At 42.6% G+C, this 12,112-nt stretch overlaps 1 protein-coding gene across 3 annotated transcripts in view; it reads left to right on the top strand.

Annotated features, from left to right (window-relative positions):
• PP2D1 (protein phosphatase 2C like domain containing 1) overlaps positions 1-12,112 on the top strand; it is a 29,062-nt gene that overhangs the window by 8,773 nt on the left and 8,177 nt on the right. For all 3 annotated transcript variants that reach the window (XM_077271886.1, XM_077271885.1, XM_077271887.1), the window contains one exon: positions 1,089-2,047. In XM_077271886.1, the coding sequence (XP_077128001.1) occupies positions 1,090-2,047 (958 nt within the window). In that variant the 5' untranslated portion in view covers position 1,089. The remainder of the gene's footprint in view (positions 1-1,088; positions 2,048-12,112) is intronic.

The following is a 12,112-nucleotide window of genomic DNA, read 5'->3' as shown; positions in this document are numbered from 1 at the left end:
TACACATGTTTTGCTATACACCTGTTTATTTCCTTGGTGTCTATTGGATTAACCCCCCCCCCCAAAAAAAAAAAAAAAAAAAAAAGAGGAAAAAAAAGTAAAATTGGACATGATTTCACGCAAAAACTCAAAAATGGTCCGGAGACACAAAGAGAAGTTAGTCTATAAGTCAAACAGTGCAATTCCCTAAGCTGGCCATATAAATTCATACATCTATACAGGCTCTACACTAAGCTATACAGTTATGTTTTGCAACCCCTCATATGCATGGACGTATGGCTCAGATGAGCGTGCACACAATCTGTAATGAATAATGGAGCCACACACCTTTGTAAGTGGCCTATCTCTCTTAGAAGGAAAAGGATCAGTCATGATAAAATCCAATAGCTCAATCCTTCTTTCCTCCAGTGACGGATCTGCCACCAAGACACTCCATACATATTAGAAGATTGGGACAGTCCTGCTGAAATCAATGGGCCGGGGAGACCGTAATTTAACATGAATGACGCCCTTTACAATCCAAAATGTTAACTAGGAGATTGTAGGTTGGATTTGTAACATAATTGGGCTTCTTGAACTGTCCAAGATATTATAAGTTTATACTTTTACAAAACACCAGAAAACCTATTGCAAAGTTCAGTTTTTTAAAAACCAAAGCGGCAATTTGTGGCAGCCATAATGCGGATATTAAAACGCAGCCTTTTTATATCTAGTAACAAAAGATAATATTAGTTTTACAATTTTTAATTTTACATGTAGAAGCAGTACAATAATTTATGTCATTGGAAATCTCAAACATAAGTCTCACGACATTCATTTAGTGCAGCTAAGGAAGTCCCATGAAACCAACTTTCCTGTACAATGACTTGTATGCACATCATGGGCAAGTGCCATTTTATGGTCCTGCACAATCGCCTTCAGAAGGATAGATTGACTGAAATCAATTCTCCCGCACTAACAATTTATCCCTTCAACATTTGTAAATTTGGACTGCAGTGTAAACGAAGGTCAAAAAAGTTCTGATATAATAACTTTATTTATGTAAAGATCTTAGATCCTCACTTCTTGTTTTTCTTACTTGATCATAGAATGAGAAAAGTTCTGTCAACTATCAAAGAAACGTCAAATGTGGATTTACATATTTCAAATTATAAGAATGAGCAAGTATCTCAAATTAATGAGATCTGGTTGCCTTGTTCTATGTGCGAGGAACGAGTTAATCTGTGTTCACTTATAAACCACAAACAATGGCATAAAGCTAATAATGAACTGGGCTGTAAGCCAGAGGACAGTCCGTCAAATCTTCACATCCTCGCAGTCCAAAAGGAGAAAATGATATCTAGGATTGAAAGCTCGTCACAGTGCAAATATAGAGAACACCAGAAGATTAATCAATCCTTCGAAATATTAAAAGGAAAGCTGCTCTCTATGGCGCCGTATACTAGTAGGATGTGGATGCCTTCTGAAGCTAATTGCCATGTTTATGACATGAATGGAAATGATGGCTTAGTAAAATCTATAGTCATCTGTTCTGATAAAAATGCTTCTTGGCAAAGTTGCATGGAAGACTCGTTTACGGTTCTTAATAACTATGGGCACAGACAAAAGTCGTGTTTTGCTGGTATTTTTGATGGGTATCACGGGAATGCGGCGGCACTCGCTGCAGCTGCAGAGTTTCCCATTTTACTGCAAGATCATATTTCAGCTATGGATCCATCTTACAAGTTAAATGAAGAAGAAAGGCTTTTTATCGGATCATTCAATACCATTTTTAAAGACAATTACAAGGAAACAGAACATGTTTTCTCCATAGAGAACAAGAAAGGAGCCACTGAAAGACATGTAGAAAGCATACACCAAGCTTACGCTAAAGCTTTTTGGCGAATGGACAGAATGTTGAAGTTAGGAAGGAAGGAGAGTTCAAAGTCAAGGTGGAGTGGGTGCGCTGCTGTGACCTGTCTCATAGAGGGGTTTGCAGAAACGGACAACCAAATTCCAACAGATGAAGATACAAAATGGCTCGGGATGTTTCATGTAGCAAATATCGGTAAGTGAACTTCTACACAAATACTAATGTAGCAGAAATAATCAATTACCTAAATCTGTATGTAAAAAATAACATCCTATAGGACCATACATTAGTGTAGAAAATCACTTGATGTTATAAATCAAATACATACAAAATAACATGTATTGGTAATCACATTCTTATTGACGCCTCTCCATTACTAACATCGGGGCTTGATGTTACCTGACAGTACAAAGGTGACATCAACCCCCCAACTAACATCCCACTTGTCACAGCTACAGGGCAAGTGGGAAGAGTGAGGCTAAGAGCCAGAATTGGCGCATCTTAGAGATACACCTTGTCTGAGGCGGCAGAGAGTTGATGTTTTTAGCCAGGGAAGGGCCCAGTATGCATGGCTCCTTCCTAGGCTATTAATATCAGCCCGCAGCTGTCTGCATAGCATCATTTTTTTTAGGTTCCCTCATTTTAATAGCCAGTAATGGCTAAGTATACAGTTGTGAGCTAATATTAATAGCCTGGGAAGTTCCATGGGTATTACCCCCTTCCCAGGCTATAAATATCGGCCCCCAGCCATCGGCTTTCCCTCTGCTTGTTACAAAAATTATGTGGTAGCCCAAGCCGTTTTTTTCAGAAAAATAATCTTTTATTAAATACATGTACAGTAAGCTGCACACACACTCGCTAATTGTATTTGTCACAGACATCTGTATATCTATCTATTCTTTTTGTATTTACTGTATATAATCCATTTCTTCTATTCTATCGGCTCTTGCAGTGATTTTACAGTATGTGGCTGCTGAATTGCTGGCCTTTCTTCTATCTATCTATGTAATATACAGTGGGTACGGAAAGTATTCAGACCCCTTTAAATTTTTCACTCTTTATTTAATTGCAGCCATTTGGTAAATTCAAAAAGTTCATTTTTTCCCATTAATGTACACGCTGCACCCCATCTTGACTGAAAAAAAGTCATAATTCCCAAGAAGACTCATGGCTGTACTAGCTCAAAAGGATGCTTCTACTCAATACTGAACAAATGGTCTGAATACTTATTACTATGTGATATTTCAGTTTCTTTTTTATTACATTTGTAAAAATTTCTGCATTTCTGTTTTTTTTTCAGTCAATATGGGGTGCAGAATGTACATTAATGAGAAAAAAAATGAACTTTTTTTAAATTTTTTAATTTACCAAATGGCTGCAATGAAACAAAGAGTGAAAAATTTAAAGGGGTCTGAATACTTTCCGTACCCACTGTAAATACATATACAGGTGCTTCTCACAAAATTATAATATCATCAAAAAGAGAATTTTTTTCAGTTCTACAATGCAAAAAGTGAAACTCATATATAGAGTCATTACAGAGTGATCTGTGACGTGTTATGGAAGCCCAGGTTGCTTTGATAGCAGCCTTTAGCTCGTTTGCATTGTTGGGTCTGGTGTCTCTCATCTTCCTCTGGACAATACCCCATAGATTCTCTATGGGGTTAAGGTCAGGCAAGTTTTCTGACCAATCAAGCACAGTGATACTGTTGTTTTTAAACCAGGTATTGGTACTTTTGGCAGTGTGGACAGGTGCCAAGTCCTGCTGGAGAATGAAATTTTCATCTCCAAAAACCTTGTCTGCAGAAGGAAGCATGAAGTGCTCTAAAATTTCCTGGTAGATGCCTGTGCTGACTTTGGTCTTGATAAAACAGTGGACCTACACCAGCAGATGATATGGCTCCCCAAACCATCACTGATTGTGGAAACTTCACACTAGACCTCAAGCAGCTTGGATTGTGGCCTCTCCACTCTTCCTCCAGACTCTGGGACCTTCATTTCCAAATGAAATGCAAAAATTACTGTAATCTGAAAACAACACCTTGGACCACTGAGCAACAGTCCAGTTCTTTGTCTCCTTTGCCCAGGTAAGATGCTTCTGGCGTTGTCTATTGGTCATGAGTGGCTTGCTATAAGCAATTCATCTGTGTGTGGTGGCTATTGAAGCAATGACTCCGGCAGCACTCCACTCCTTGTGAATCTCCCCCAAATTTTTGAATGACCTTTTCTGGACAATCATTTTAAGGCTACAGTTATCCTGGTTGCTAGTGCACCTTTTTCTACCACATGTTTTCCTTCCACTCAACTTTCCATTAATATGCTTGGATACAGCACTCTGTGAACAGCCAGCTTCTTTAACAATGACATTTTTTGGCTTATCCTCCTTGTGAAGTGTGTCAATGACTGCCTTCTGGACATCTGTCAAGTTAACAGTCTTTACTCTTGATTGTGGAGCCTACTGAAACAAACTAAGGGACCTTTTTAAACGCTGAGGAAGCCTTTGCAGGTGTTTTTGTTAATTATTCTAATTTATTGAGATAATGACTTTTGGGTTTTCATTGGCTGTAAGCCATAATCATCAATCACGAATAACTGAAATAAATTAACTTTTTGATGATATTCTAATTTTGTGAGAAGCATCTGTATATAGTGTGTGTCACTGACATCTATATATCTATGAATTCTATGTGTATATATCTATTCTATCCGATCACTCTGTGATATTATTGTACGCGGCACATGAATTGCCGGCTTTTATTTTTATTCTATCTATCTATCTATCTATCTATCTATCTATCTATCTATCTATCTATCTATCTATCTATCTAGGGTATGTGCACACGTCAGGATTTCTTGCAGAAATTTCCTGAAGAAAACCGGAAATTTCCTGAAGAAAACCGGAATTTTCTGCAAGAAATCCGCATTTTTTTTTTGGCGTTTTTTTCGCGTTTTTTTTAGCATTTTGCAAGCGTGATAAGCTTGCAGAATGCTAAAGTTTTCCAAGCGATCTGTAGCATCGCTTGGAAAACTGATTGACAGGTTGGTCACACTTGTCAAACATTATACTCACCATCTGATGGCCCCCGATCTCCTCAGCTGTTGCTCTGTGTGTAGGACCTGCGATGACGTCGCGGTCATGTGACTGCGACGTCATCGCAGGTCCTACACACAGAACAGAACATCTATAGGAACGGAAGAGAGAGCATGCACCGATGAAAGGCAGGAAGACTGCAGGGGCCATCGAAGGTGAGTATATCACTATTTTTTATTTTAGTTCTTTTTTTTTTTTTTTTTTACCAATTATACGGTGCCCAGTACGTGGAGGAGAGTTTCCTCTCCTCCACCCTGGGTACCAACCGCACATGATCTGCTTACTTCCCGCATGGTGGGAATAGCCCCGTGCGGGAAGTAAGCAGATCAATGCATTCCTATGTGTGCAGAATCCCCGCGATTCCGCAAATTTAATGAACATGTTGCTTTTTTTTCCGCGATGCGATTTTTTCGCGGAAAAAAATACAACATTTGCACAAGATATACGGAATACACTGAAAATAATGGGAGGCATATGTAAGCGTTTTTTTCACTTTTTTTGGCTTTTTTATCACGTTTTTATAGCGAAAAAAACGCGAAAAATACTGAACTTGTGCACATGGCCTTACAGCTCAGGCAAAAATTATGAGACCACCACATCAAAACTCTGTCATGGGCAGCCCAATCTCCAGACCTGATCCCCATGGAAAACCTCTGGAATGTAATCAAGGCGATGATGGATACTCACAAGCCATCAAACAAAAAGAACTGCTTACATTTTTTTGCGCCAGAAGCAGTGTGAAAGACTGGTGGAAAGCATGCCAAGACGCATGAAAGCTGTGATTAAAAATCATGGTTATTCCACTAAATGTTGATTTCTGAACTCTTCCGGAGTTAAAACATTAGTATTGTTGTTTCTAAATGATTATTAACTTGTTTTCTTTGTATTATTTGAGGTCTGAAAACCCTGGGTTTTTTTTGTAATTTTGACCATTTCTCCTTTTCAGAAAAAAAATACAAAATGTATTGCTTAGAAATTCGGAGACAGGTTGCTTGTCAGTAGTTTATAGAATAAATGAAAAATTTACATTTTACTCAAAAACACCTGTAAAGAGAAAAATCAGACAAAATGAACATTTTGCAGTTTCCTCTTAATTTTTGCCAGAGTTGTATATCTATCTATCTATCTATCTATCTATCTATCTATCTATCTATCTATCCATCTATCTATCCTCTTGTATAAGCCGAGTTTTTCAGTACATTTTTTGTGCTGAAAATGCCCCCCTCGGCTTATACACGAGTCACGGTACAGAAAGCCGACGGGGGGGAGGGGGGCGGCGGACACCAGGAGCTGGCGCACACATCATACTCACCTACCTGTGCTGTTGTGAATTAGACTTTTTGGCTCCCTCTTGTGGTCACTAGTGATATGACTCTGGGATTGTCTTTCTTCACTTTGGCACTCACCTGGGCCGTTAGTCCAGGGGTGTTGCTATATTAACTTCCTGGATCCTTAGTCCAGTGCCTGGCATCGTTGTAATCAGATCCTTCTGTTTGCTCCTGTCCGCTGGTCCTGATTTTTGCAAAATTAAGCTAAGTCTTGCTTTTTGGTTATTTGGGTTATTTGCTTTGCTTCTATTTTTGTCCAGCTTGTACTAAATGTGATTTCTGACCTTGCTGTAAGCTCTAGGGGTGCTGGTGTTCTCCCCCCGGCCGTTAGACGGTTCGGGGGTTCTTGAATATCCAGCGTGGATTTTAATAGGGTTTTTGCTGACCATATAAGTCATCTTACTATATTCTGCTATTAGCTAGTGGGCCTCTCTTTGCTAAATACCTAGTTCATTCTTATGTTTGTCTTTTCCTCTTACCTCACCGTTATTATTTGTTGGGGGCTTGTATCCAACTTTTTGGGGTCTTATCTCTGGAGGCAAGAAAGGTCTTTCTTTTCCCTTCTAGGGTTAGTTAGTTCTCCGGCTGGCGCGAGACGTCTAGAACCAACGTAGGCACGTTCCCCGGCTACTTCTATTTGTGGTGCTAGGATTAGATATATGGTCAGCCCAATTACCACTGCCCTATGAGCTGGTTTTTTGTGTTTGCAGACTTGGTTATTATTTCTGAGACCCTCTGCCATTGGGGTCATAACAGTATGCCAGGCCAACATTGAATGTTTAATGCATTGCAGAAGTGGGATTATAAGAAAGGAAATTCTGAGTTGTTTTTTTTTTTTTTTCTTTCTTCCTCCCCTTTACCTCGGAGTGGCTTGTGCTTGCTGCAGACATGAATGTCCAGACCTTGATTACAAGTGTGGACCAGCTTGCTGCTCGTGTGCAAGGCATACAAGATTTTGTTACCAGGAGTCCTTTGTCTGAACCTAAAATACCTATTCCTGAACTCTTTTCTGGAGATCGATTTAAGTTTAGGAATTTCAGGAATAATTGTAAATTGTTTCTATCTCTGAGACCCCGTTCATCTGGAGACTCAGCTCAGCAAGTTAAAATTGTTATCTCTTTTTTACGGGGCGACCCTCAGGATTGGGCCTTCTCGCTAGCGCCAGGAGATCCGGCATTGGCAAATATTGATGCGTTTTTTCTGGCGCTTGGATTGCTTTACGAGGAACCCAATCTTGAGGTTCAGGCAGAAAAAGCCTTGCTGGCTATTTCTCAGGGCCAGGATGAAGCTGAAGTGTATTGCCAAAAATTTCGGAAATGGTCAGTGCTTACTCAGTGGAATGAGTGCGCTCTGGCCGCAAATTTCAGAAATGGCCTTTCTGAAGCCATTAAGAATGTGATGGTGGGTTTCCCCATTCCTACAAGTCTGAATGATTCCATGGCGCTGGCTATTCAAATTGACCGGTGTTTGCGGGAGCGCAAAACCGCTAATCCTCTGGTGGTGTTGTCTGAACAAGCACCTGATTTGATGCAATGTGATAGAATTCAGACCAGAAATGAGCGGAAAAATCATAGACGTCAGAATGGGTTGTGTTTTTACTGTGGTGATTCTACACATGTTATATCAGCATGCTCTAAACGCCTAACAAGGGTTGTTAGTCCTGTCGCCATTGGTAATTTGCAACCTAAATTTATTTTGTCTGTAACTTTAATTTGCTCATTGTCCTCTTACCCTGTTATGGCGTTTGTGGATTCAGGTGCTGCCCTGAGTCTTATGGATCTGTCATTCGCCAAGCGCTGTGGTTTTGTTCTTGAGCCGTTGGTTAATCCTATCCCTCTTAGAGGTATTGATGCTACGCCATTGGCGGAAAATAAACCGCAGTTTTGGACACAGGTAACCATGTGCATGACTCCTGAACATCGGGAGGTGATTCGTTTTCTTGTTCTGCATAAAATGCATGATTTGGTCGTTTTGGGTTTGCCATGGTTACAGACTCATAATCCAGTCTTGGATTGGAAGGCAATGTCTGTGTCAAGTTGGGGCTGTCAGGGTATTCATGGTGATTCCCCGCCGGTGTCTATTGCTTCCTCTACTCCTTCGGAAGTTCCTGAGTATTTGTCTGATTATCAGGATGTGTTCAGCGAGTCCAGGTCCAGTGCTCTGCCCCCTCATAGGGACTGTGACTGTGCCATAGATTTGATTCCAGGTAGCAAATTTCCTAAGGGTAGACTATTTAATCTGTCTGTACCTGAGCATACCGCAATGCGTTCGTATATCAAGGAATCTCTGGAGAAGGGGCATATCCGTCCATCCTCTTCCCCTCTTGGTGCGGGATTCTTTTTTGTGGCCAAGAAGGACGGATCTTTGAGACCTTGTATTGACTATCGGCTTTTGAATAAAATCACTGTTAAATTTCAGTATCCTTTGCCTCTGTTGTCAGACTTGTTTGCCCGAATTAAAGCTGCCAAGTGGTTCACCAAGATAGATCTTCGTGGTGCGTACAACCTTGTGCGCATTAAGCGAGGAGATGAATGGAAAACCGCGTTTAATACGCCCGAAGGTCATTTTGAGTACTTGGTGATGCCTTTTGGGCTCTCTAATGCTCCTTCAGTGTTTCAGTCCTTTATGCATGATATTTTCCGGAAGTATCTGGATAAATTTATGATTGGACTCAGCCCACGTCAGTTAAGAGTCTTCAGAAGTTCTTGGGTTTTGCTAACTTCTACCGTCGTTTTATTGCTAATTTTTCTAGCATTGTTAAACCTTTGACGGATATGACCAAGAAAGGTTCTGATGTTGCTAACTGGGCTCCTGCAGCCGTGGAGGCTTTCCAGGAGTTGAAGCGCCGGTTTACTTCGGCGCCTGTTTTGTGCCAGCCTGATGTCTCACTTCCCTTTCAGGTTGAAGTGGATGCTTCTGAGATTGGGGCGGGGGCCGTTTTGTCGCAGAGAGGCCCTGGTTGCTCTGTGATGAGACCTTGTGCCTTTTTCTCTAGGAAGTTTTCGCCTGCTGAGCGGAATTATGATGTTGGCAATCGGGAGTTGTTGGCCATGAAGTGGGCATTTGAGGAGTGGCGTCATTGGCTCGAGGGTGCTAAGCATCGTGTGGTGGTCTTGACTGATCACAAAAATTTGATGTATCTCGAGTCTGCTAAACGCCTGAATCCTAGACAGGCCCGCTGGTCATTGTTTTTCTCCCGTTTTGACTTTGTGGTCTCGTATTTACCAGGTTCAAAGAATGTGAAGGCTGATGCTCTTTCAAGGAGCTTTGTGCCTGACTCTCCGGGAGTCGCAGAACCAGTTGGTATTCTTAAAGAGGGAGTTATCTTGTCAGCTATTTCTCCGGATTTGCGACGTGTGTTGCAGAGATTTCAGGCTGGGAGACCTGATTCTTGTCCACCTGACAGACTGTTTGTTCCTGATAAGTGGACCAGCAGAGTCATTTCCGAGGTTCATTCCTCGGTGTTGGCAGGGCATCCGGGAATTTTTGGCACCAGAGATCTGGTGGCTAGGTCCTTTTGGTGGCCTTCCTTGTCTCGGGATGTGCGGTCGTTTGTGCAGTCCTGTGGGACTTGTGCTCGGGCTAAACCTTGCTGTTCTCGTGCCAGCGGGTTGCTCTTGCCCTTGCCTGTCCCGAAGAGGCCTTGGACACACATTTCCATGGATTTCATTTCAGATCTTCCGGTTTCTCAGGGCATGTCTGTCATCTGGGTGGTATGTGATCGCTTTTCTAAGATGGTCCATTTGGTACCTTTGCCTAAGCTGCCTTCCTCTTCCGATCTGGTTCCTGTGTTCTTTCAGAATGTGGTTCGTTTACACGGCATTCCTGAGAATATTGTGTCTGACAGAGGATCCCAGTTTGTTTCCAGGTTCTGGCGATCCTTTTGTGCTAGGATGGGCATTGATTTGTCGTTTTCGTCTGCTTTTCATCCTCAGACTAATGGACAAACGGAGCGAACTAATCAGACTCTGGAGGCTTATTTGAGGTGTTTTGTTTCTGCGGATCAGGATGATTGGGTGACCTTCTTGCCGTTGGCTGAGTTTGCCCTTAATAATCGGGCTAGTTCCGCTACATTGGTTTCGCCTTTTTTCTGCAACTCTGGTTTCCATCCTCGTTTTTCCTCGGGACATGTGGAGCCTTCTGACTGTCCTGGGGTAGATTCTGTGGTGGATAGGTTGCAGCAGATCTGGAATCATGTGGTGGACAACTTAAAGTTGTCACAGGAGAAGGCTCAGCGTTTTGCCAACCGCCGCCGCGGTGTGGGTCCCCGACTTCGTGTTGGGGATTTGGTATGGCTGTCTTCTCGATTTGTTCCTATGAAGGTCTCCTCTCCTAAATTTAAGCCTCGCTTCATCGGTCCTTACAAGATATTGGAAATCCTTAATCCGGTGTCCTTTCGCTTGGATCTTCCGGTGTCGTTTGCCATTCACAACGTGTTCCATAGGTCTTTGTTGCAGCGGTACGTTGTGCCTGTGGTTCTTTCTGTTGAGCCTCCTGCTCCGGTGTTGGTTGAGGGCGAGTTGGAGTACGTGGTGGAGAAGATCTTGGATTCTCGTCTCTCCAGGCGGAGGCTTCAGTATCTGGTCAAGTGGAAGGGCTATGGTCAGGAGGATAATTCCTGGGTGGTTGCCTCTGATGTGCATGCGGCCGATTTAGTTCGTGCCTTTCACGCTGCTCATCCTGATCGCCCTGGTGGTCTTGGTGAGGGTTCGGTGACCCCTCCTTAAGGGGGGGGTACTGTTGTGAATTAGACTTTTTGGCTCCCTCTTGTGGTCACTAGTGATATGACTCTGGGATTGTCTTTCTTCACTTTGGCACTCACCTGGGCCGTTAGTCCAGGGGTGTTGCTATATTAACTTCCTGGATCCTTAGTCCAGTGCCTGGCATCGTTGTAATCAGATCCTTCTGTTTGCTCCTGTCCGCTGGTCCTGATTTTTGCAAAATTAAGCTAAGTCTTGCTTTTTGGTTATTTGGGTTATTTGCTTTGCTTCTATTTTTGTCCAGCTTGTACTAAATGTGATTTCTGACCTTGCTGTAAGCTCTAGGGGTGCTGGTGTTCTCCCCCCGGCCGTTAGACGGTTCGGGGGTTCTTGAATATCCAGCGTGGATTTTAATAGGGTTTTTGCTGACCATATAAGTCATCTTACTATATTCTGCTATTAGCTAGTGGGCCTCTCTTTGCTAAATACCTAGTTCATTCTTATGTTTGTCTTTTCCTCTTACCTCACCGTTATTATTTGTTGGGGGCTTGTATCCAACTTTTTGGGGTCTTATCTCTGGAGGCAAGAAAGGTCTTTCTTTTCCCTTCTAGGGTTAGTTAGTTCTCCGGCTGGCGCGAGACGTCTAGAACCAACGTAGGCACGTTCCCCGGCTACTTCTATTTGTGGTGCTAGGATTAGATATATGGTCAGCCCAGTTACCACTGTCCTATGAGCTGGTTTTTTGTGTTTGCAGACTTGGTTATTATTTCTGAGACCCTCTGCCATTGGGGTCATAACACTGTGCGCTCTCAGTGCTGGCACTGCATCTCGTTCTGGCTGCTCTTCCTGTGCTCAGCGGTCACGTGGTACCGCTCATTAAGGTGATGTATATGGACGCGACTCCACTCCTATAGCGGTGGAGCGCGTATTCATCACCTTAATGAGCGGTACCACATGACCGCTGAGCACAGGAAGAGCTACAGGCAGGCGCTGGCTGATGCAGTGCCACCACCCAGGGCACGCAGTTAGGTGAGTATGATGATTTTTTTTTAAATAGGAAATATGCACACAGGGATAGGGAATAAGGAGGCATGCATACAGGGATGAACTGGGAGGCATGCACACAGGAACATAACGGGGG

Source organism: Ranitomeya variabilis, chromosome 6, assembly GCF_051348905.1.
Source record: "Ranitomeya variabilis isolate aRanVar5 chromosome 6, aRanVar5.hap1, whole genome shotgun sequence".
NCBI lineage: Eukaryota > Metazoa > Chordata > Amphibia > Anura > Dendrobatidae > Ranitomeya > Ranitomeya variabilis.
Note: the sequence above shows the minus strand (reverse complement) of the source record. Positions and strands in the feature narration are given on the sequence as shown.